This window comes from Zalophus californianus, chromosome 14, assembly GCF_009762305.2.
Source record: "Zalophus californianus isolate mZalCal1 chromosome 14, mZalCal1.pri.v2, whole genome shotgun sequence".
Lineage (NCBI taxonomy): Eukaryota > Metazoa > Chordata > Mammalia > Carnivora > Otariidae > Zalophus > Zalophus californianus.
This window is the reverse complement of record NC_045608.1, coordinates 27,108,403-27,134,082: the sequence shown is the minus strand read 5'-3', so window position 1 is coordinate 27,134,082 and position 25,680 is coordinate 27,108,403. Positions and strand designations below refer to the sequence as shown.

The 25,680-nt window shown below is 48.6% G+C and overlaps 1 protein-coding gene across 2 annotated transcripts in view; it reads left to right on the top strand.

Annotated features, from left to right (window-relative positions):
* The first annotated feature begins 3,906 nt into the window (after window positions 1-3,906).
* Window positions 3,907-25,680, top strand: part of UBE2L3 (ubiquitin conjugating enzyme E2 L3) — a 57,282-nt gene continuing 35,508 nt past the window's right edge. For both annotated transcript variants that reach the window (XM_027576172.2, XM_027576173.2), the window contains exons 1-2: window positions 3,907-3,968; window positions 22,004-22,099. In XM_027576172.2, coding sequence (XP_027431973.1) covers window positions 3,942-3,968; window positions 22,004-22,099 — 123 coding nt within the window. In that variant the 5' untranslated portion in view covers window positions 3,907-3,941. The remainder of the gene's footprint in view (window positions 3,969-22,003; window positions 22,100-25,680) is intronic.

Genomic DNA, 25,680 nt, shown 5'->3' with positions numbered 1-25,680 from the left:
GTGGTCCTGGAGTCCCAGGATCGAGTCCCGCATCGGGCTCCCTGCTCAGCGGGGAGTCTGCTTCTCCCTCTGACCCTCCCCCCTCTCATGCTCTCTCTCTATCTCTCATTCTCTCTCTCAAATAAATTAAAAAAAAATCTTTAAAAAAATATTTAAAAAATGAAAAAAAAAAGAATGATTAGCCCTTGGGGCGCCTGGTTGGCTCAGTCAGACTCTTGATCTGAGCTCAGGTCTTGATCTCTGGGTTGTGAGTTCAAGTGCCAAGTTGGGCTCTGTGTTGGGCATGGAGCCTACTTTAAAAAGAAGAAGAAGTTGGGAGCCTGGGTGGCTCAGTTGGTTAAGCAACTGCCTTCGGCTCAGGTCATGATCCTGGAGTCCCAGGATCGAGTCCCACATCAGGCTCCCTGCTCAGCGAGGAACCTGCTTCTCCCTCTGGCCCTCCCCCCTCTCATGTGCTCTCTCTCTCTCTCTCTCAAAATAAATAAATCAATCTTTAAAAAAAAAAAAGAAGAAGAAGAAGGAGAAGGAGGGGGAGGGGGAGAAGGATTAACATTTGCCAGATGGATAAGGTGGTGTTGCTGGGAGGGAATGACAAAGGCATCATAGGCAAAGGACAGAGGACAAAGGAGCAGCAAGGACAGAGGCGGGGGGTGTGGTGTGGCGCGAGCACTGGTCTTGGGAAGGGAGAGATGTAGGATGTGAGGTTTTGGGCCAGCAGAAGGAGGTCAAGGCAGAGGCTCACCAGCAGGAACCAGATCAGGGTCTAACTTCTGGAACCTCTCTTCCTAGCTGGGTGATGAAGGGCAAGCTACCACTCTCAGGGCCTCGGTGTCCTCACCTGTGAAATGGAACATCTTAGCACTGCTCTGTGGTGCCAGTGAACTCGGTGGTGGGTGTAAATGGGCAGCGCCCAGTGCCAGGCATACAGTCAACCTGCCAAGGAGTTCCTTCCATCCCTTGCCCCTTCTTCAGCCACTGTCAGGCTTCTCCTCTGGGCTCCCACACCTCACCCAACCATTGCCATATTCTGGTGTTCTTCTCAGTGCCTCCCCAGGATGCTGCAAGTTGCTTGAGGGCAGGTGCCACCTTTGCATCTCCCTCTCTAGCAGGTGAGCACCCAGGACCCTGTGCTGACTGGGAGAGGAAGAAGAAGCATGTGGTGAGTTCTAGCCAAAGGGTGGTCCAGGAGAAGGACGAGGAGTGAGAGAAGAGGAGAAAGAGGCCACTTTTAACGGAAAGTTCAGGAAAGTGGCACACAAAAGCCAGGTCCAAACGAACATGGTTTGTCTCAGGGGAAGGGGGCTGGTGTGACCAGAAGCCAGACCTGCCATGGGGAGCAATAAAAGTTTTAGAGCAGGAGAGGGGCCCCAGAGACCAGGTATCTTTTCCACTGGGGCTGGGTACATTTTCTGCGTGCTTGTTTAACAACGGTACTCTGCTGCTCAGAGCCTTTGTTCCTCACCTGCGAGGGAGGAACCTTGCAGGGTGATGGTGAGGGCATAGGAAGATGCCATGGCAGAGGCTAGTTCTTGGCACTTGGCCTCTCCTGACTTTACCTTCCATTCCCAGTTTCACCTGTCCAGGTTAAGGGTATGCACAGTGCATTCCAACCGACTTGGGCTCCCTTTCCCTCTGTGTTTCTCTATAGGAGGAGGTAGGTCCCAAGAAAGTTGTATTCTTTCTTTGACCTGGACCTATAGAGCACCAGGCTTAGTGTACACAGTAGGAGCATGGAGCCAGTCACTAGGCCAGACTTCTAAGTCCCCCCATGCCTCTAGGGAGCTAGCTGATGGAGTCCCTCACACATCTGCTGAATGTTTATTGAACACCCACTGCATGCCAGCCCTGGCTGGGGGGAGATAAAAGGCAGACAGAACCTTGATTGCAGGAAGCTTATCATCTTGTCCCTCCCAACCCATGTCAAGCCTGGGCTCTGAGGACACTGTGTGGAAGGCCAACCCCAACCCATTCCAGGCTACATAATCTCTAGTTCTTTTCTCTCCTTTCATGGGAAACCCATTGCTGTGAGAATGGGGAAAAACTCCTTCACAAGGCCTAAATGTGTCCTGAAGTTGGACCCTTCTTTCTGTCTCTTTTTTAAGATTTTATTTATTTATTTATTTATTTATTAAGATTTCATTTATTTATTTGCCAGAGAGAGACACAGCGAGAGAGGGAACACAAGCAGGGGGAGTGGGAGAGGGAGAAGCAGGCTTCCTGTGGAGCAGGGAGCCCGATGTAGGGCTCGATCCCAGGACCCTGGGATCATGACCTGAGCCAAAGGCAGACGCTTAACGACTGAGCCACCCAGGCGCCCCTGGACCCTTCTCTTGGCCTGCACTGCTATCCGGCGTCCAAACCACCACCAGTTTTGCTGATTGGCTACAATAGGCTTCCAAATGGCCTTTACTCCCCTGCTTATCCCTCTCCATTCTTCATTCTCCAATCATAGTACTTTCCTTAAACATGTACATCTGACGATGTGGCTGCTACACACATCCACCAAGGGTCTCTCGCAGAGTATAGAAGAAAGGCCAAACCCCTCCTGTTCTTTTAAGGCTGTCCTGGTCTGTCACCTGCCTCCCTTGCTCCCTATTAACTTCTTACTCCATTCTGGCCAACCAGACAGCCTCATGGCCTTTGCCAGTGTCTTTTCTCCTGCTTGAAACAATCTCCTCCCAGTCTCTGAGCTGCTCCGTTCTATCCTTCAAGTTCCACAGTTGGCCCTGAAGCCAGCAGGTCAGTCTCTGTTCCTAGCTGGCTGCATGAACTTGGGCAAATCATTAGCCTTCTCTATGCTTCTGTTTCCTGTGAGATGTGTTGTTAATGGTAGCCATCTCATAGAGTGGTTTCAAAGATTAAGGAAAATAAGGCACAGGAGGAGACAGCTGGCGTTTGAGGTTCCAGTGTTAGCTGTTATTTTACTATTTCCTCAGTGAGGCTTCCCTGACTTCCCAATGAAAAGCAGGTCTCCACTGGGCGCCTGGGTGGCTCTGTTGGTTGAGCAACTGCCTTCCACTCAAGGTCATGATCCTGGAATTCCAGGATCGAGTCTCACATGGGGCTCCCTGCTCAGCGAGGAGTCTGCTTCTCCCTCTGACCCTCCCCCCTCTCGTGCTGCTCTCTCTCTTAAATAAATAAATAAAATCTTTTTTTTTTTTTTTTTTTTTTTTAAGTAGGTCTCCAGGGCGCCTGGGTGGCTCAGTTGTTAAGCGTCTGCCTTCGGCTCAGGTCATGATCCCGGGGTCCTGGGATCAAGCCCCGCATCGGTCTCCCTGCTCCTCCGGAAGCCTGCTTCCCCCTCTCCCACTCCCCCTGCTTGTGTTCCCTCTCTCGTTGTGTCTCTCTCTGTCAAATAAACTCTTAAAAAAAAAAGTAGGTCCCCACAGTCACTTTCCCATCAACCAGGTTTCACCCAGGTTTCTTTTCTTTTCTTTAAGATTTTATTTATTTGACAGAGAGAGAGGGAGAGAGAGAGAAAGAGAATAAGCAGGGGAAACAGCAGAGGGAGAGGGAGAAGCAGGCTCCCTGCAGAGCATGAAGTCCCATGTGGGACTTTATCCCAGGATCCTGGTTTCATTACCTGAGCTGAAGGCAGACGCTTTACTGACTGAGCCACCCAGGCGCCCCTCAGTTTCCTTTTCTTCACAGCACTTATCATTGTCAGATATAATCTTGGTTATTCAATGATCTTATGCAACCAATATTTATTGTGCACCTACTATGTGCCAAGCACTTTTGTAATTGCCTCCGGATATTGGACGTTCAGTCAAGTCAGGGTGTCTGTCAGTCCCGTTCATCTGTGTTCGCCCAGTACCGTAGCGGCACATAGTAGGCACTTCGCACGTCGCCCGCCCCTCCCCCACTTCAGGAAGTGCGGGGGCTGCAGCCGCCCGGCGGACCGCGATGCATTCTGGGAAAGCAGCAGCACCAGATCCAAGATGGCGGCCAGCAGGAGGCTGATGAAGGTAAAAGCCATTCTCCGGCGCCGGCCGGGCGGGGGGCGCGGCGTCCCGGCCCGGGGTCCCCGCGGCGGGCCGGGACTCCTCGGGGCGTCGCCGCTCGGTTTCCCGTCCCTGTGTGGCCCCACCGCCCCCCTGCCCGCACGCGGGCTGAGGGAGGTAACGGGGCCGCCTAGGCCGCAGCCTGGGCGGGAGCGCCAGGCCGCGCTGGGAGCTGCCGCTGGCCCCTCCACCCGGTTTCGGGCGTTCACGTCGCCCTCCGCCCGGAACCGGGCCAGGTCCTCCTCGCGGTGGCCGCCTCCCGGGCCGGGGGCGGTGTTGATGTGGGGGCCCGGCCGGGAGGTCCCAAACCGGGCGCCCGCGGGGAAGGCCCGAGCGCCGGAGCTCCGGCCGGGAGCCCGCGCCGCGGAGCCGCCCCACCCTGGGCCGCAGCGCGCCGGCTTTAGAGCTCCGGAGGCCGGGAGGTTGGGAGGCTCGGGCTGGGGAAGGAAGGAGGAGGCCAGGCGACAAAAGTTAGGTCAGTTTGTTGGTGGGTCGTTTGAAATTGCTCTGGGTCCTAGCAAACTGTCGCCTTGTGACTGCGGAGTCACACAGCGGGCAAGTTCCAACTCCAGGAAGGCGTGGGGTCGGCCGCGTTCGCGGCGCTGTTCTTCCCCGTCTCCTTTTCAACCTACCACTTATAATCATCAGGATCTCCTTTCCCTGCTGAAGCAAAAGTGCCATTTTGGGGGATGGGGTGGGGGTTGGCTTCAGTCGTTCGAACCCAAACTGGCCAAAGTTTATAAAAATAACTTGGTACTTTGTATCTTGCATGCAGCGGGGTGCCTTCTTGCTAAGTGGCTCCTTTGGTGAGGAATACACATGCTAAACTGGCTTGGTTCTTTCCCGAGTATGTTTGCCGGCCGACCTCGCCAAGATTTGTGAGTCCGCGCCTGGATAGTGCTGCCGGGTTGCACCGAGCCGGAAATAAAAAAGACCCAGGAGCTGATTTCCTGAGAGGAGATAAAGAGCTAGGGTTCCTCTTGGGCTTGGTGGAACTAGACATTGAACTTGGAGTCACAGCCTCTGGGCCCTCCCTCCCTGGGAACGTTTCCTTTCTTTTGTTCACTAAGGGCTGGGGACAGCATTTAACTTCATAAAACTGGATTGGAAGTGGGCACAAAAGAATAGTCAGCAGATTCCAGACTTCTTCTCATCTTTTTTCTACCGGTGACACCACCATTCACCCACCAGTCATCCAGATGAGAGGACTGTTATTCACTTATTTCCGTACTCTACTGCAGTCGCCCATTAAGACTTGTGGATTTTACTTTAGAGGGAGTTCTTGAGTGTGCTTTCCTTCTTAGTCTTACAGCAATTACCAGAATCCATATCCTCATCTCAGATGCCTTTCCAAGTACTACTCTTCTCCTCTGACTCCCCTTCTTGGACACCAACGTTCTTTTTTTCTAAAGCAGATATTTAATCTTTTCACTCCTGTAGAAGTCTCTGTGATCTTAATTGTCCTCAGCAGTTAATCCTAACTTTTTATTTGGCAGTCTTCTTATGCTGGCTGAAAGTAATCTGTTTAGCCTCACCCCTACCCCTTATTTTCCCACTACCCTTGCAAATCATAGTAGCTACCTTTTTTTTTAAAGCTGTTACTTTGTGCAGCCCTGTACTTCACATTCGTAATCATGTTTCATCTTCCCTGAAAGTAGACATTCCCATTTTGTAGGTGGGAAAATGGAATGCTGAGAGATTTCGTTGTCTTGCCCCAGTTTTCCTACCTTGGGAGAGTGAGCTGCAATCTCACTTCTGTTTGATTCCAGAGCCCCCTGCTCTTACTCAGTTGCTATAGGGTCTTCCTTTGCACTTGCTTGGGGAAAGGCTGCCTTCCCCTTGCCTCTCCTCCCTTCCAGGGAAATCCTAGGTTCACTTCCAATGTCAGCTACTCTGTGAGGCCTTTGCCCCCATCCCCCTTCAGAATAAGTTGTTTCCTCCTTTTTGTGACCACAAGCACTTTCTTTGTGTTTCTCTTTGAGAGATTTTGTCCCAATCAGATTTGTGTTAGACTTGCCTTTCCTACTGGGTTCTGAGCTCCTCAAGGACAGGAATCTTGACCTAATTCATCCCTGTATGGTATCCCCTAGTCTACCCCATTTGACCTAGTTTGGGGTTCCCAGGCTTCCAGGGGTCTGAGAGGGGAGTTAACTGTGGTTTTTAAATTATTTTTGTGTTTAAAAAAAATTGGAGCTTAGAGAAAATGTGTCACATTAACTGAGTGCTTTTAAGTGCTAGATCATTTACATTAATTCTTTTCAATAACACTTAGAGTTAGCGTATTGTCATCTTTATTTTACAAATGAGAGAATTGTGAGGCTTTGATAGGTTGAGTGCTACCTAAGGTGGAGTAGAAAGTCGACGGGGTGGGGAGAGATAAGAAGTTAAATCTCCCTAGCTTCAAATCCCAAGGTCCACGCCCCTTTCTTACTCCAAGGATGCTTGGAAGACTGTGTAGTTTATTGAGTTGTGGATGGAAATTCTTTCAGTTCACTAGAGGAATGCTGGTTACATGATGCAGGTCATTGGCTCTGAGAGTCAGGGTTTAAGCTGGTTAGTTTGAAAAACAAACCCAAAATACTATTTTTTTAAAATTTATTTGAGAGAGAGAATGAGAGAGAGCACAAGAGGGAAGAGGGTCTGAGGGAGAAGCAGACTCCCTGCTGAGCAGGGAGCCCGATGTGGGACTCGATCCTGGGACTCCAGGATCATGACCTGAGCCGAAGGCAGTCGCTTAACCAACTGAGCCACTCAGGTGCCCCAAACCCAAATTATTGATGCATGTCAATCAATACGTGGATTGGAAATAATAAAAGGTGTTTTCAATGATGAAAGAAACATGTTGAAAAATCAAATGAATTACATCTTTTTTTTTAAAGATTTTTTTTTTTTATTCATTTGAGATAGAGACAGAGAGAGAGCATGAGCAGGGGGAGGTGCAGAGGGAGAGGGAGAAGCAGGCTCTCTGCTGAGCAGGGAGCTGGATGTGGGACTCTTGATCGAAGGACCCTAGGATCATGACCTGAGCCGAAGGCAGAGGCTTAACCATCTGAGCCACCGAGACGCCCCAAATGAATTACATCTTTTTTTAAGATTTTATTTATTTATTTATTTATTTATTTATTTATTTATTTATTTATTTATTTATTTATTACAGGGAGAGAGGGAACACAAGCAGGGAAGTGGGAGAGGGAGAAGCAGGCTCCCCTCTGAGCAGGGAGCCCGATGCGGGGCTCGATTCCAGGACCCTGGGATCATGACCTGAGCCGAAGGCAGACGCTTAACGACTGAGCCACCCAGGCGCCCCCCAAATGAATTACATCTTAAAGAACTTTAGATTTCCTCAAAAACTATTATCCAGGACACTCACAGTCAAAGATTTCTTTGTAAAATCTTTGTAACAATGGACTGTTTGCAGATAGTATAAGGCACATTATTAAAAGTAGAGTGATTTGCATATATTGGGCTGAGAAGTTATTTCAGGCAGGGTGAGTATGATTAAGTCTTTAATTTAAAAAGCATTTGCCAGGGCGCCTGGGTGGCTCAGTCGTTAAGCGTCTGCCTTCGGCTCAGGTCATGATCCCAGGGTCCTGGGATCAAGCCCCACATCGGGCTCCCTGCTCAGCGGGGAGCCTGCTTCTCCCTCTCCCACTCCCCCTGCTTGTGTTCCTGCTCTCACTGTCTCCCTCTGTCAAATAAATAAATACAATCTTAAAAAAAAAAACAAAAAGCATTTGCCAGGTGCCTGGGTGGCTCAGTTGGTTAGGCGTCTGCCTTTGGCTCAGGTCGTGGTCCCAGGCTCCTGAGAGTCCCACTTTGGGCTCCCTGCTCAGCGGGGAGTCTACTTCTCCCTCTGCCCCTTCCCCCGCGCTCTCTCTCTCTCAAAAATAAATAATCTTAAAAAGAAATAAAAAGCATTTGCCAAAAGGAGTAGCCTTTTTCACATCCCTTTTTAGGACTTACAATGTTAATAAAACATTAAATACATATTAATTTGAACCAGCAAATTCAGCATTGATGGCAACAATGGGAATGTAACCATTGCTTCTATCAGGAAGAGAAATAGCTACAGAAGTGAAACCTGTAGCTGTGGTTAAGGAAATTGATTGTAGTCTGATCATTTCTTTCTTTTTTTTTTTAAGATTTTATTTATTTATTCATGAGAGACAGGGAGAGAGAGAGAGAGGGAGAGGGAGAGGGAGGGAGGGAGAGGGAGGGAGGGAGAGGGAGAGAGAGGGAGAGGGGGAGAGAGAGGGAGAGGGAGAAGCAGGCTCCCAAGGAGCAGGGAGCCCGATGTGGGACTTGATCCCAGGACTCTGGGATCATGACCTGGGCTGAAGGCAGATGCTTAACCATCTGAGCCACCCAGGCACCTGTGCAGTCTGATCATTTCTTTTCAGCCTCTGAGTTGCACACATCTCCCCTAAGGGCCCTCCAGCTGAGAGTATCTTCCCAGAGGGGCTTTTCTAAGCGAGGAAAGTTGTGGATTTAAGAAGCAGGGGTGACATTTTATTAGTTATTACGGTGTAACTGTTAAGATAAGGAATTGAGATTTGTAAGAGCCCTTTTGTTTTCCTCTAAAGATTTTATTTATTTGAGAGACAGTGAGAGAGCATGAGGGAGAAGCAGACTCCCCACTGAGCGGGGAGCCGATGGTGGGACTCGATCCTGGGACTCCAGGATCATGACCCGAGCCGAAGGCAGCTGCTTAACCAACTGAGCCACCCAGGCACCCTGTAACAGCCTTTTAATGCTATTTAAATAATGTTCAGTCAGAGGGTGCCTGGGCTGCTCTATCGGCGTCCTACTAGTGATTTCGGCTCAGGTCATGATCTTATGGGTCACGGGATCACTCCCCTCTTAGCGGGGAGTTTGCTTGGGATTCTCTCCCTCTGCCCTTCCCCCCACTCATGCTCATGTGCATGTGCTCTTTCTCTCTCAAATAAATCTTGGAAAAAAAAATAGGGCGCCTGGGTGGCTCAGTTGGTTAAGCGACTGCCTTCGGCTCAGGTCATGATCCTGGAGTCCTGGGATCGACTCCCACATCGGGCTCCCTGCTCGGCAGGGAGTCTGCTTCTCCCTCTGACCCTCTTCCGTCTCGTGCTCTCTATCTCTCAAATAAATAAATAAAATCTTTAAAAAAAATAATGTTCAGTCAGAACTCCATATTGGTGTACTTTCTCTCAGTCCATAATTACACATGAATAAGTAGGAGGAGTCATTAAATAACAGTTCTTTCCTTGGAATTCATAGGCAATAAACTGGTTTGCTTTTGAGTACAAGTTTATGGTCTCTGAAGTTGGGTAATTAACACGACAGAGCAGTGAGTGTGTCTGGTAGGTGTGTTGTGCGTGTCAGACGGTGAGGGGAGTTTTCCAGATGATGCTATGCCAGTATAAATGTCCTGAATCCACTGGGTTTTGGGGAATTCAGAAGAGCATTGTATTTTTTTTATTCTAAATGTAAAATCCCAGTAAGTTGGGACTATTTCAGCCTCCCTTAATGGCACTCATTGTAAATATTCTCCATTAAAAGAAAATTGGAAAAGAAAAAAAAAAAAAGAAAATTGGGACAGGCCCTGGAAAAGAGAGGGTACTTAATTGTTGTAACATTTGCCATCTTCTTAAGGGTCTATATACTAGAACAAAAATACTTGTCTTAGGGTACTTGGTCCTCTTCTGATTTTGTTACAGCTCTATCAAGAGTTTGTCAAATTAGCATTGTATTATACCAAGTCACTTGGACATATTCTCATTCTGTTGAAAAGTACCACTAAATGTTCAAGAAATATTTCTATTTTCTTTGCTGTAGCACTAAGGGATTAAACTTAGAGAAACCCAAGATATCTCTCCTGAGCCCAGACTTTGTATCTAGCTGCCTTGAGAGTTTCCCTTTGAATGGCATGTAGACCTGTAGTTGTCCAAGCTGATCCTGTGCCCCATGCTTCTCCTGTCTTGCCTTCCTTAATGATCCACTTGTCTACTCAGTCACCCAAGGAAGAACCTTGGGGAAACCCACCTCGCCCCCTCTTCCCACATCTAGGCACCTGCCAGATTCTGCTGAATTAGGCCTTTATCTCTGGTGTCTGTGTGTCTTTTCTCAATATGCACTACTGCTCCCTTAGTTGAGGCCGTCCATTGTGGTAGGACACCTGCATCAGATTCCTCGGTGGCTTCCTCTTATTCCTCACCAGTCTGTCCTCAGTCCCACATGATTCCTAACCAGCAGTTCATCAAAGAGAAGTGCACGTGCTCGGGCTCAGGCCCTGCTCTCAGAGATTAGAACCAAATTTAAGAGATCAGGGCTCCGTATTTAAAAACCCACATACCTTAGCATGTCTTTCAAGGTCTGGTCTCGACAGTCTCTTCCCCCACTTGCCCATGGGATCCCCTAAACATGCTTTGCACCCTTGGGTCTCTTAATGGGCATTCCTGCCTCTTCTCTACATCAGGGTAATTTCTTGTCCTTTAAGACTCAGTTCACAGGGCACCTCCTTTTGGCTCTGCACTCGAGCTCAGTGAGGGAGAAAAACGGCATGCATCTAGAACAAAGAAGTGCTGGTCTGTCCACTGTATGCTGAATGTATGCCAGCTGAATAATGGAGTACAGGGGAGGGAAAGATCCTCTGACATTAATAAGAAGGTGGAACTTGGTCTGGCCCTTGAAGAATAAGCAAGGGTTTGGGTTGTTGAGGGGAGGAGCCTGGCAGCCAGTGAGGTTAAGTAGCTTTCATCCCTTAAAGTGGATGTGGGCAGTGGCTATGAGAGATGCCCTGGGGAACCCTGGTGACAGTTCACCTACCTCCCAGTACGGTTGCCTGCGTCTGACCTTGGGTAAAACTAGGCCACTTACCCAGTGCTTCTGGAAAATTCCTCAGAGCTGGCCTAACTAAAACTTAAGAAAGGGACAGCACAAGGTCAGGGCTAAGTTCTCCGGCCAGCCACTGGAAGACTTGTCTCTCCAAGAAGGGGCGTTGCGGAGGGCAATGCTGATGTGTTTAAGGACAGGTGGCAAGAGATGCCTGGGCCTTTCAGTTGAGGGGGTCAGATGTATCCTTAGCTTCAGGATCCAGGAGAAAGCAGCAGGCTTCTCACATGTGAGAGCTTTTGTCTCCAGGTTTCCTCTAGCCAGCCTCTTCCTGTATGTCCTCAAGGGCATAGATAAACCTAACCCTCACCCCGGTAAAAAGAGGGGAGGAAAGGGTCTTTCATTCAGGGTAAAGCTATCGAGAGGAAGAATACAGTATATTGGTTAAGAGCTTCTGGAGGGGCGCCTGGGTGGCTCAGTTGGTTAGGCATCTTTCTGCCTTTGGCTCAGGTCATGATCCCAGGGCCCTGGGGACGAGCCCCATGCCGGGCTCTCTGCACAGCAGGGAGCCTGCTTCTCCCTCTGCCTGCTCTTCCGCCTGCTTGTGCTCTCCTGCTCTCTCTGTCAAATAAATAAATAAAATCTTAAAAAAACAAAAAAAAGAGCTTCTGGAGATTACGTATCCTGGGCCTGCCACATCTTAATTGGAGGAACTTGGGCAAGTTACTTAATCTCTTTGTGTTAGTTTATTTCACCTGTGTGTGAAAGTGAACTAAATTAGTATATATCACATGTTCTGGAGAGTGCTTAGCATATCCTAAGTGTGAGATACCTGTAGGTTATTATTATTATTGGGAGTCAGCAAGATACATCCCAGGGCAGTGAGGAGAGCAGCCTGTCAGGAGGGGAGAGCTCAGTGCTGAAAAGGTGGGTTGGGCCAGGTAGGGGCAGCATGCCTGGACATGCTCTCACCATAGGCAGAGCCCATGTCTCTTTCCCTCCCCTCTCTCCTGCCTCTTTTTTTTTTTAAACTTTTTATTTATTTATTCATCAGAGAGAGAGAGAGAGAGAGAGAGAGGGAGAGGCAGAGGGAGAAGCAGGCTCCAAAGGAGCGGGGAGCCCGATGTGGGACTCGATCCCAGGACCCTGGGATCATGACCTGAGCCGAAGGCAGACGCCTAACCATCTGAGCCACCCAGGCGCCCTCTCCTGCCTCTTGAAATAACCTGTTCCTTAAGGTTAGCAAGAGGTTTCTTGAGACAGCTGTGTGAATGTGTCTTTGTTCAAAAATGTATACTTTTCCCAGCAAAATTGAAAAGCTCTTGAATTCAAAATTTGTCTTCCCAGTATCTTAGAATCTCACCCTTGTATTATTTCTTCCTGTCCTGTGTGTATTATGTGCAGTGCAGTGACCGTGACTGTGTCCAAAGATGAGCCCAGGTGCAATGGAAGGCACCAAAAGGTGCTGAGCTGGGAGGAGGGGGTGGGAATTTGAAGGGAACTCTCTCTCTTTTTTTAAGAGATTTTATTTATTTATTTGAGAAAGAGAGTGAGAGAGCTCACACATGCGTGCAAGGAGAGGGAGAGAAAGGGAGAGAATACGATGCTGGTCTGATCCCACAAACCGGAGGTCATGACCTGAGCCAAAACCAAGAGACGGATGCTCAACTGACTGATCCGCCCTGAAGGACACTCTTAAATAAGTAGTTGCAGGTCCAGAAATAATGCTGTTGCTTTTTGTCTTCTCTTTTAGCCCTGAAGTAGAAAGTTAAGGAAGGTTGCTTCTGGTGGCTGTTCCGCTTTTCCTCCTGGCCCTTTGCATAGTCTGTTTAGAATTCCAGAGCTGCGAGGGGCCCCCTTGACAGACAGGAGGCTGAGGCTTGGGGGCCACCACCCACAGGCTCACAGTGGAGCTGGGCACATTCACTGCCCAGGCCTCCCTGCTCTCTGTCTTGCTCCTGCTCTTCACATGGCTGCTTTTGGTTTTTAAGGAAGGACATGGTGGAGAGGAGGAGAATTCATTTCAGGTTAGGTGGTGGTTTAGGTTTTGTTCAGTTTTTAACATTTCCAGGTCTCTGTTGATGTAGTTTTCTGTACTTCATGATCTCGGTCAGATTTTGTTCCTGCTTCTTTACCAGCATAGTTCAGCCGAGGAGTGAAATACTGTTTTGACAGCCCTTGGCCCGGCAGGTACATTTGCCGGCAAAGCAATCAGTAATGTCAAATCCAGTGCTCATGGTGGTGCTCTGTCTTTCTGAGAGGGGAGGCGGCCTGACTCTGTCACAGGATTGGAGAATGGGTACAACTCAGAAGTTGAACAGCCTCTGGGTCCCTTCCTTTTTTTTTTTTTTTAAGATTTTATTTATTTATTTGAGAGAGAATGAGAGAGAGAGAGCATGAGAGGGGGGAGGGTCAGAGGGAGAGGTAGACTCCCCGCTGAGCGGGGAGCCCGATGTGGGACTCGATCCCGGGACTCCAGGATCATGACCTGAGCTGAAGGCAGTCGCTTAACCAACCCAGGTGCCCGCCTCTGGGTCCCTTCTGACATGGTTAGTAAAATATCTACTTCACACCAGTGTACCTCTTGTTAAGAAAACTCAGCACAGGAGAGCTAACCTTACAGAAAGAGACCTGCCATGTGTTTTCCACATGGGGTTCCCATTCCGGTCACTCGTGCTGGGGTGCTAGACTCCTATATGTGACATAGGTCAAGAATGCCAGGTACAACCATGTTCAGATGGGGACAGAAACCTATTCCAGGGGCAAGGCCGACATCCGGAAGCTGTGTGTGGAGCTGGCGTCAGAGCCCACTCAGCTGGGACTGGGACCATGCTCATCTGGAGGTGTGTGGGCAGTGCATTCCTATAAGCCTGTTCTGAATATTCTCTTCAGCCATGTCCTCTTAGAATGACCTCTTGAGAAGTGGCCCACCACCCCGGAGCAGTGTGCTGTGGTCGAATAACAGGGACCTGAGTTCAGATCTTAACTTCTGCCATGGACTCATTTCTGTTGCATTAGTTGTGGTAATAACTAAGTGTAAGATGGTATACTGCTGACCCATGGAAGGGGTGATTTGTTGTTGTGGGTCCCGCCTCCTTTCCTGGGTATTCATTGAAATAAGAGAATCGTGTTTGGGGGGCTCTGAAACCTTATGTTTAGATGTATAGTATTTTGGAATTATTAAAGTCATGATTTAGTGTCATTGCCACCGGTTGCTTTGTGCAAGCTTGGAAAGCACATTTCTGTCAAAATTATTACTTGGCTCCTGTCACACAAAAAAGCAGGAAGTAGTTTTTTCAAATTATTAATGTCCCACCAGTTGTGTAGCTGATACTTGAGAGTGATACTGTACTTAGATTTAAGGCAGGTTTGTGTCACTTTCCCTTAGACATGCAGCTCCATCTGCCAGGTTTCATTTTGCCTGGACAAGAGGAGCCTAGAAACGTTCCTTGCACAACGTAAACACTTAATGACCAGCTGTGAAGGGTTAGGGCAAATGCTGTATATGTTCGCGCTTTTGTCATAAATCTGGGGAAGTGCTATTCCAGAGCAGACTGAGCCCTCCCGGGATCCTGCTCAGGAAATAGGAGCCCCTTCGCTGCCTGTTTGCAGTGGAAGTCTTCACCACCCTCACCCACTGCTTTGTGTGGCTGAGAGATTCTACTTCTGCCTCTAGTCCTGGCCGTACCCTGTAAAAGGCCTGTGACTTGGGCCTCTCTGAACTTTAGCTTTACCATCTCTAAGAGGAAGCTAAATAAGCCTGACCTGCCTGTCTCCAGGGGTGTTGTGAGCTTCCAGTCCTATTCTGTTGTAAACACCTGCAGAGTATTGTTGTAACCAACCACCTCTCACGCTTCTCTCTCAGGGTCTTGCTCCTGCTTTTCACACGGCTGCTTTGGGTGCCTGTCCCCTGCACTGAAGGCACACACCTTCTGTAGCGTCTTAATTTCTGGAGATTACCTCCAGAAATAACCGGCTCTTTCCTAGAAGACCACCTGTTCCCTAGCATCACTCCATTTCTATATGGTGTTTTTTATTGTTTTATTTTTCCATTTCTGTTTTTTGTTGGGATTTTGAAGGTGATGACACTAAGCTGTTGCCCTCCAAGGGGGAGTGTGGTGGTGATATATTCTTAGCAACTCCTTTACCTTATATTTTCTTTTCCTTTTCTTCTTTCTTTCTTTCTTTTTTTGAGATACAGTTGATCAGGTCATTTCTGGAAAAGCTTTGTGCCAACAGCTATAAACATATTCATGTCTTTTTTTTTTTTTAACTTGACAAACTTTTCTTTAAAGATTATTTATTTGGGCACCTGGGTGGCTCAGTTGGTTAAGCATCTGCCTTTGGCTCAGGTCATGATCCCAGGGTCCTGGGATTGAGTACCGCATCGGCTCCCTGCTCAATGGAGAGCCTGCTTCGCCCTCTCCCTCTGCTGCTCCCCCTGCTTATGCGCGCACACATGCTCTCTCTCGCTCTCTCTCTCAAATCTTTTTTATTTGCGAGAGAGCACACGCAAGAGCACAAGCGGGGGGGAGGGCAGAGAGCGGAGGGGAGAGCTGAAGGCAGATGCTTAACTGACTGAGCCACCCAGGTGCCCCATATTCATTTCTAATTTAAGACCCCATGAGTTGTGGTCATAGGCTGTCAACGCCATACCGAGTCTATTCCCTGTTGTGTAGAGTAGGGAATGTGTGTTGGTGCCTCGACACTGTCTTGGATTTTAAGAACTATGGTGATAAAATTATGGAAGGGCATGAAGCTAACATTAATTGAGTATCTATCAGGAGTGCTAAGTGTTAAGCACCGTATGAAGTTTCTTGTAATTCTCAGTAGAGCCCTGTGAGGTTGGTTTCCTATTTTTCAAGTGAAACTACTGGAAGACTTGGAGCTTCAGGTGGTATGAAGGGTGGGGTGGGGGTTTAAGCCCAGGCCTGTCTGGCTCCAGAGGCCTCTGCTCTTTCTAGTTCAGTGACAATTTGACAGCTGTTGAAGCAACTGCATGTCAAATCAAAACATGTTTCTCTGTATAATATATAAAAGTAGTGTTGAAGAGAACGGTTGGGGTTTGCAAAATACTGATTTTTTTGTCTATAGGAATCTTTAGAACAGAGAACAGTAAAATAAGCAATGTAAGTCATAGTAAGTGTTCATTTTTTAAAAAAAAGTTCAGAAAGATTTCCAGGTTTCTGTTACCACAGACTTGTTGCAGTAAAAAGGATTCCTTACATTGCTTCTGTGTGCCTGGCTCAGTGGGAGGTGTTAGCTCTTTTAGGAGCTTATTTCTAGTCATGGAAATGACAGTGAATTAATCAGGGCCTCAGTGTCTTCCTTTGTAAAAGACCAAATTGGATGAGCATGGTGGTTTTGTTTTGTTTTTTAAGATTTTATTTATTTATTTGAGAGAGAATGAGAGAGAGAGATCACGAGCAGGGGAGAAGGGTAGAGGGAGAAGCCGACTCCCTGCTGAGCAAGGAGCCCGATGCGGGACTCTTCCAGGACCCTGGGATCATGACCTGAGCCAAAGGCAGACGCTTAACCAACAGAGACATCCAGGTGTCCCGTGCATGGTGGTTCCTTTTTTTTTTTTAAGATTTTATTTATTTGAGAGAGAGAGAGAGACATAGCATGAGAGGGAAGAGGGTCAGAGGGAGAAGCAGACTCCCTGCTGAGCAGGGAGCCCGATGCGGGACTCGATCCCGGGACTCCAGGACCATGACCTGAGCCGAAGGCAGTCGCTTAACTGACTGAGCCACCCAGGCGCCCCCCCCCCCTTTTTTTTTTACTGTTTTGTTTATTTATTCATGAGAGTCATAGAGAGGCAGAGGGAGAGACAGAAGCAGGCTCCCCGCCTAGGAGGGAGCCCGATGCTGAACTCGATCCCAGGACCCTGGGGTCATGACCTGAGCCGAAGGCAGACGCTTAACCATCTGAGCCACCCAGGCGCCCGTGCATGGTGGTTCTTAAGCAGGGGTGCGCCTCACTGTCACTGGGGGATCCCCTGGCACAGGTGCCCAGCCTTGCTCTGGAGATTCTGATTCTACCGGTCTAGAAGGAGGCCTAGGCACGATTCAGGCTTTCTCCCTCCGCCCTCTCTCTCTGCCCTTCCTCTCTGCATATGAGTGTTGAATAACTCCCCTGGGGCCTTTGGGTGCACTCTCTGATTGAGAGTCCCCCAACATTAGTTAACACTCCAGCCAGATTTGGCTCCCAGCTGCTTCCCAAACACACCTGGTGATTTCTTCCTTCCACGGCTCTGCATACGTTTCTAACACACGAACACACCTGTTCTCTTCTCTGCAGTGGTTTGGTTTTTCCCCATCCTTCAAGGCCTGACAGCCTCTCTTCCATGCACCGATTACCCTCTCCTGTTGCTTGCTGGGCCTCCCTTGCTCTGACCTCCAGGTTCCTAGAATAGGGTTTCTCTGCTTTTCTAACCTCATCTCAACAGCCAATAAGATGGCACTCAGCTTTACTTTCTGTGGTTCCTTTAGGGGTACAGTGTGCTCTTTTCCATTCAACAAATATGAAATTACAGGATGCTGTCGAATATGCTTTTTTATTTATTTATTTTAAATTGTATTTATTTGAGAGAGAGAGAGCACAAGAGGGGGTAGGGTCATAGGGAGAAGCAGACTCCCTGCTGAGCAGGGAGCCTGATGGCGGGACTCAATCCCGGGACTCCAGGATCATAACCTGAGCCGAAGGCAGTTGCTTAACCAACTGAGCCACCCAGACACCCTCGAATATGCTTTTTTAAACTGTATAAGCACCCCGACCTTGTGACTTGCTGTCCATAGCGTTGATTTGACATCTGAAGCAGCTCTGGCTTTCACAGCTGATTCTTCCTCTGTACATCTGTCTGGATTTCTTAAAGAGCGGACCATGGTCACAAGCTAGTTACGAATTACTGGCTCCTGAAGGGTTCTCAGGTCCTGTGTGAGGGTTGTCTGGGGAGATTTTTTAAAAAATTTATTTATTTATTTATTTGACAGAGACACAGTGAGAGGGAACACAAGCAGGGGGAGTGGGAAAGGGAGAAGCAGGCTTCCTGCTGAGCAGGAAGCCCGATGTGGGGCTCGATCCCAGGACCCCGGGACCATGACCCGAGCCGAAGGCAGACGCTTAACTGACTGAGCCACCCAGGCGCCCCTGTCTGGGGAGATTTTGAATGGTTGCCTTTCCAGGACCCATCATAGATCTCCAAAAAAAAAAAAAAGACCTTGTTAAGTACTTTGCCCAAACTCAGATGCATACATTGTAGTTGTGTGACAGAGAGCCCACTGTGTATAGCTGTCTCCTGCTGTCCTCTCAGGGATGAGCTGAAGCTTCCATGCAGGAGTAGTCCAACCCTGCTGGGGTCAGGGCTGTCTCCTGTTAGTCCCTCGGGGCTGTTAGGCAGTGATCTGTTTCTGGAGCTTGCTGCACTCTGGCCTGGCATGGGCATTAGGGTCTCTGGGCAGGAGTCTAGGCAGTGGGCTTTTCCCCTTTGAAGAGCTGGGCAGCACACTCACGCTCTTTTGGGTTCCCTCAATACCCTGAGATCCACCTCTGGGTTCCGAAATAGACCTCATTTTGAGAAGCATTTTTGTCTTTCTCCTTCACCACTTGCCCTGGCTGGGAAGTCTGCTCTCCCCTGCCGGGAGAAGGAATGAGCTAGTTGGCTGGTTCTGCTTTCCCTTGTGCTCTTCTTTTGGTTTGTCAGTATGGCGCCATCAGCCTGGAGCAGCTGACCCAGGATAGCTTCTTGCAGAAGTGAAACAAACCTTTGTGGGCATATTTTGTAAGCTCCTGTCATTCTTAGAGGCTTTGGTCTTCCTAATTCTGTTCTAGAGCTGGGCCACTCTCAGTTTTCCTTTGTCAAGTCCCTTTTTTTCCATCATTTCTAATAATACCCTCTTGAATTTATATTCTGAATTTACATTGGTTTCTTTAAATTCCTTCTCCAGTTCTTCCTTCTCACGGTCATTCTCAGTTATAGGGGTGCACTTTTGCTTGAGGATTTGTCAAGCCTCTCAAGTCATCTTGCCTTTTCGAGTCTCAGACCTTCATATCAATCTGTCTTTTTTCTCTGAATGACTTGAATCCATCTTCTTCAAGTTGTTCTTGGTGAAGGTGTGATTGGCATTTGGGGCCTAACAGTTCTTGACTGGAGGACCTCCTTGTGCAATGCAGGACTTTTAGCATCCGGGCCACTGATGGTGTCAGGGGTTCTCAGCAGCTGGGGCTCTAGAGGATGTTGGGAAATCAGGGTGGGGTGGTGTCAAAATGCTTGGCATGTAATGGGCAGGGCTCAGGATGCTCAAGTGCAGAGTCCTGCCTGGATGCCGGCGCCACCCTGTTGAGAAAGGCTCTCCTAGGACTGCCCAACATTCCCTGGAGATTATAGGGCTTGCTTGCTTGCTTGTTTGTCTTGGTTTCTCTCACTTCTGCCTTATAATCACTTCTTCCTTGTTGGTTAGAATTATGCAAAGGAGGTTGCCTCTTCCGCTCTTTGGTGAGCTTAACTTGACAGCAAGGTAAATTGAGAGTTTATCTGATCACCAGCAATTGATAACCAAGCTTTGGAGTCCTTGAGTCTCCCAGTTCTGCCAACATTAGTGTCACCCTTCCTCTCTGGCAGGGGGTAGGAGGGATGGCATCCTCTCCCTCAGTAAGGTTTTTATCTTTGTGCATGTATCTTTTTCTCTCTCTTTCTCTTTTTTTAAGTAGGCTCCATGCCCAGTGTGGGGTTTGAATTCATGACCCTGAGATTGAGTTGAGTACCGACTGAGCCAGCTGAGGGCCCCAGTGTTCATATATCTCTTGATATCAGAGCACCAGTAGGTGCCCTCTCTGCACCCCTGCCCACAGTGCCCACTCCTTCCTCCCTTCTTGAGTAAGGTGCAGGTTTTCACTGCCATCTTACAGTTGAGTCTCATCTTGCCATATTTTTGTAATTCTTTTGAAATTTACCTTCTTGGGTTTATTACTGATACTTCCTATTGTTAGTATGTGGATTTCTGAAGCTATAGAGTATATGTACAGATTATTTTAAAACTAATTTCCTTCCATGAAAATTGAATATAATCTCATTGGTTGTCCAGTTTCAAAGTTCTGTCTGGAATTGTTTTCCTGCCTATACTTGGTTTAAAACATTTCTGATAGCTTGGTAGGATTTGTCTCTAGCTGGAAATCTTACTCTAGTATCTTGTACCAGGGACCATAAAATCAAATACATGGAGAGCCTTTCCCATCCCAGAGCCTTTTTTCCCTCCCCAATCCCCAGCTTCCTTTCCCTTCACTATCCTGATAATTAAGCAAGTGTTTGAACATGACCATGAGCTCCTGGGCCTTTTAGATCCCTGCCCTCAAGCTTGTCCTCATGGAACTTATATGCTGTTTGGGGAGTGGGGCAGAGTGGTAGAGTGAGATTTATTTATTACCCCTCCTGAAGGTTTCATTGTCCCCAGGGGAGCGTTTCTGATGAGTCCTGATCATTAGCAGGAGGACCAGATGGCAGTTAGCAGGTTGAGTGGTCTCTTAGGTTCCGTACTGTCCTTCCTGCAGGCTCAGGAGGAGGGGCCAGACCACACCTTCGCCACTGCAGGGGCCACAACCACTGCAACTAGCTTCCTTATGGAAGCTGAGCGTTGCTTAGAAATGGAGCTCTTCTCTCAGTGGCAGTGGGTCTCTCTTCTCACTGCGTAGCTTGTTAAAAATCCACATTTCAGACTCCACCCCACAGTTGCTGGACCAGAATTTCCAGGGCTGGGGCCTAAGCCCAGATGGTTGTGGTGGGCAGCTAGGCTTGACAAGCAGCAGCACTCTGTGGGAAGAAACTTGGTCGGGTGTGTCGCCTGCCATGAAGCACCAGCATGTCCCAACTGTCTGTTCATTTGAGACACTGTCCTTCTCAGCCTGCACCATGCCGAGCACACATACATCCTCCTACTTAGAACCTATAACACTGGCTCAGTTCCTACTTCCTCTGGAATTGTTTCCCCAGGGGACCTTGTGAACTGTTGCCTGTGTGATGGGAATGTGGGGTGCAGAGGATCTTTTGGGCTTTATGGAGAGGCTGGTTCGGAGCCTCTGTGCCATTGTGAGCCACACCACACAAGGAGGGGCTTCTCAGTTGCAAAAGGGTGCATGGGCTAGACCAACAAGGAGGAAGCCAGGGCCATTGAGGAAGCTGTCCTGCCTCCTTAGCTGGGTGGTGCTCTAGGGATGCAGAAGAAGGTACCCAAGAGATGCAGAGGAGGCTTGTGTACCAAGGACAAGAGGCCAGGTTGGGACTTTGGAGGGGTTGTGTCACTGCAGGGGTCTGAGAATGGAGGAATGTTGGGAATGTGAGCAGGCCGGCCCACATTGGGTCTTGGGTCATAATGTTTGCTGGATGTTGACTGGAGTTGTTGCATAAGCAGTGGTGCACAGTTGAAAAACAAGTGACAGACAATTGTAGACTAAAGACCTCTCAGGCAGGGCCCTGAAGTGGTTAGTCCCCGTGGTCATGCTTTCTGGACGAAGTGGCATTTGCTGCATGGACAGTTTGTATAATAATCCCTCGTTTGCAAAGGGTTCTCTTGCATACAACAGGGTTTCCCCTTCATTGTGTTCAGCTCTGGGTCTTAACTACTGTTTTGAAGCCGAGGAAACGGAGGGCCAGTGAAAGGCTCCTGTCCCCCTCCCCATCCCAGTCTGGATAGTTGTTCTCTTTGCCGAGTGTCCATGCTGAGTCGGAGATCTGAAATCACACTTATGCACTGGGTAGAAAACCTGGAGGGTATGTGTTTGCTCCTAGTCCTCGGCATCTGACTCATAGCTTAATAAATCTTGGTTGGAAGGAGTCAGGTCTGTAGCACCTTTCTTGCACCCCTGCTGCATGGCTGCCCTGTGCAGGGGTCTGAGGGTGTTCAAGCAGAGGTCTGGTGACCAGCCCCAAGAGGAGGCGATATGTCTGCAGAAGGCAGTTATCTATCCCACTAAGTTCCGTGGGGTCACTGAGGTGGGGGCCTGTCTAGGTCTGGGGCATGGGTTTGAGGGGACATTGTGGCTCCAGGCCTCTTAACCAGACCGGGTGCAGACTAGTCCACACTCTGAAATTTGGTCATCAGTAGTGTTGGCACTCAGTTTAATTTGAGGGAGTCAGGAGGGATCTTAATGTGTGGTGCTTTCCCCTGTTTGACACCCCTTTATGCTTTGTTAATCAACAGGAGCTTGAAGAAATCCGCAAATGTGGAATGAAAAACTTCCGTAACATCCAGGTTGATGAAGCTAATTTATTGACTTGGCAAGGGCTTATTGTTCCTGTGAGTATTGAACACTTCCACTTCTTACCAGATTATTCTTCAAGGTGATGTGCGTGTTGGGCTTACCTCTCTGCTCCCAAGTAGGCTCTTAGGTGAGGCAGCCAGTAGATCACAGAAGCGGGCTGTCACTCTAGGATATAACGAGGCAGGGACCTTAGCCTCAGGTGCGTGAGTAGAATCCTGTCTTTGCACTGGTTTTGTAACATTCTGGGGGGGGCCCCCCCCCGAGCTTTCCATGTCTGTGGTTATTGCCAGGGGAAAGGAGCATGTTTTTGTGCCCCTGTCTTCCCTGGCTTCTCTGTGCCTGGCCCCGTTTGTCCAGACGGGGCTGCCTTCTCTGACCTCTCTTGGGAGATGGCAGCCGTTCCCATCTAGATCTTTTCTTTGCTTCCCTGCCTGGTTTTGCATCTGTGTGTCTAACCCTCTGGACACTTGCATTCCAGGCTTTATTCCTGGTACCCTCCAGTATGTGCCTTCCGTTGGTTTCAAATCCCTTTGCCTAATGGCCTACCCGGTCCCCTCACCCATTGTCTTGTTTGGGGCTTCTGCCTCTACTTTCTGACCCCCACAGCTCCTTCTCCCTCTGCCTCACAGACGTCTGCCTTCAGATGGGCTCAGGCTTGCTCCTAACAATGGCCTTCCTGTCCTCTTGATTTAGTGTCTGCTCTTTCTCCATCCTTTCATCTCCTCACCCCTTGAGAGCCTCGTCCTGTACTAACTCCAGTTTGCAATCCCAGTTTCTCCCACCCTCCTGGCACCACCTCACACTGAGCACGTGGGCTCCCCTCTGTTCTCACGCCTCAGGCTCAGCAGCCCTAGAGCCCACTTGCCTCTCGAGCCTTTGGAGCCTATGCAGCCCCTGGTTCTGTGACCTTGTGCCACTCACTGCTGTCCTGCTGCTGCTTCCTCTGAGCTCTTAGACACGGACCTTGTTTAGTCCCCTGCCTTTCTCTCGTGCTGTTTCTTGGGGCCCCTGCTTCTTCCAGCATCATAGATGACTAGATTATTGCTGTACATGGAGTCCTGTCCTTGCCTCTATTCCTGCCCTCTCCCCAGAACCACACCATTTGTCCATGAGGTGGCCTCACTTGGATGCCATGTGCCTTCCAGTCTCCCCAGCTCCCGACCAAGACTTCATCTGGAGTGCTCCCTTCCTTTCTGTTCTTCTGTCTCCACTGCCTCCTCTTTTCATCCCCACTTTCCCCATGAGCCTCAGGCCCTTTTCCTGTGCCTGTCCCTGCCCTACATTGTTGTGCAGAATCTTTCCTTATGGGCAGATTGGCTACTTTAACCAAAGCGGAACACGGAACATGCTTGCTGTAGATGTTTTCTTCTCATTGCCGGTTTTAAAAGTCCTTGCAACTTGAACAGCAGCTATTGGATTCATGCTTTACTTTCGTGATCATTTGAATAACGAAGGAAAGATATGCTTTTGTAGTGTTTCAGTACACACTCAGAAATTTTAAATGTGGGAGCATCCAGTCTGGTTTTGAGGGTGAGTCCTTGAGATTTCTCCAGGCTTGGAGATGGTGGGACTTAGGGCACAGTGTGTAGATGGTAGAGGAGCCCCTGGCTTAGGAAGGTTTAGCCGGTGACCGCACGGCTTACCTGCTGTAGGGAATTGTTAGGTGCCAAGTGGAAGGATGGCCAGGACCATCTGACCTGTCCCTTTTCTAATTGAGATTTTTGTATCCTACTGATAGAAGAAGAGTTAATCCATGGATCTTTTGAAAAATGGTAAGAATGAGTGGGATGACTGGGGTGCCTGGGTGGCTCAGTCATTAAGCGTCTGCCTTTGGCTCAGGTCATGATCCCAGGGTCCTGGGATCAAGCCCCGCATCAGGCCCTGCTCTGCGGGAAGCCTCCTTCCTCTCCCACTCCCCCTGTTTGTGTTCCCTCTTTTGCTGTCTCTCTCTCTGTCAAATAAATAAATAAAATCTTAAAAAAAAAAAAAAGAGGGGCGCCTGGGTGGCTCAGTTGGTTAAGCGACTGCTTTCGGCTCAGGTCATGATCCTGGAGTCCCGGGATCGAGTCCCACATCGGGCTCCCTGCTCAGCGGGAAGCCTACTTCTCCCTCTGACCCTCTTCCCTCTCGTGCTCTCTATCTCTCATTCTCTCTCTCTCAAATAAATAAATAAAATCTTAAAAAAAAAAAAAAAAAAGAATGAGTGGGACGGTTTTGAGCAGTCAGATTTGGGCAGTCTACCCTGTGATCTCAGTGGCCTGAGAGTGCAGGCCGGCTCCAGGGGTAGGTGGCTGTCATCAGGCTCTGCCCAGAGCATGCCCCAAGGCCTCCCTCTGATGTCCTGTTGGTGGAGCCTGTGGAATGGGCTATGGTTTCATAAGTCCAAGGTGGAGACTGTCTGGTAGAATGCAGCATACTTGAGTTGAGGGTCCACCCAGCTAGGGTGAAAGCAGGGCCTGAGAGTAAAGGCATAGTAGTCCAGACGCATGCCTTGACCACCTGGTACTGGTCCTCAGGGAGCAGCTTAGTAAAGACGACCTAGTTGTAGCTCAGAGAAGGGGCAGACCCAGACCCCCCAGAGAGGGAAGATGGGAGTGAACCAGATGTGGTGCTTCCTCGAGACATTTCACTGTTACCATGGCACTTCAGGCTTATTCCCTTTAAATGTTTGTTTTTATATAATTTTTTTTTCATTTGAAATTCAGAGGTGATAGCTAAGGAAGAAAATGATCTCGTAATCCTATCATGAAGAAATTCAGTAAGTTTTTGGGCACCTGCTGTTCAGGAACTGGAGGCATGGTGGTGAGCCTTCTCAAATTTCTTACCCAATGAACATGTTCACTCTTAACCATTAGCATATTCCTCCTAGTCTTTTTACTGCAATTTTTAATGGACTATTGATAGTTTCATAATTATCACATATTTTCATCATTTAGTCATTTACCTCGAACTCCTTGTGAACATAACTTGATAACTGTACAATATCCCATAATATTTGTGTTATTTATGCAATCATACCTTAATTTTGGATTGTTTTTCCATTTTTAAGATAATTTATCCATGAACATCTGTATGTGAAAATCTTAGCATCTTTATTTTAGGTTTGGTTTTTTTTTAAAGATTTTATTTAATTGACAGAGAGAGACAGACACAGACAGCGTGAGAGGGAACACAAGCAGGGGGAGTGGGAGAGGGAGAAGCAGGCTTCCGGCCGAGCAGGGAGCCTGATGCGGGGCTCAATCCCAGGACCCTGGGATCATGACCTGAGCCGAAGCCAGTCACTTAACCAACTGAGCCACCCAGGCACTCCTAAGATTTTAGTTTTTTAAAGTAACCTTCATACCCAACATGGGACTCAAACTCATAACCCTGAGATCAAGAGTCACACACTCTGCTGACTGAGCCAGCCAGGTGCCCGTATTTTATGTTTGATATTAAGATATTGTAGTCTGACCAGGAGGAAGAGGATTATATTAAATATATCTGTAAGCCTGTGTATTGTCAAATTATTTCCCAGAAAGGTTGTGCCAGTTTATACTCTTAAGGGCACTGTCTTAACCATTGCCTGTGCATGTCCTTGTCCTTCATGGAGGTTGCTGGGTGTTATTAAAGCCCC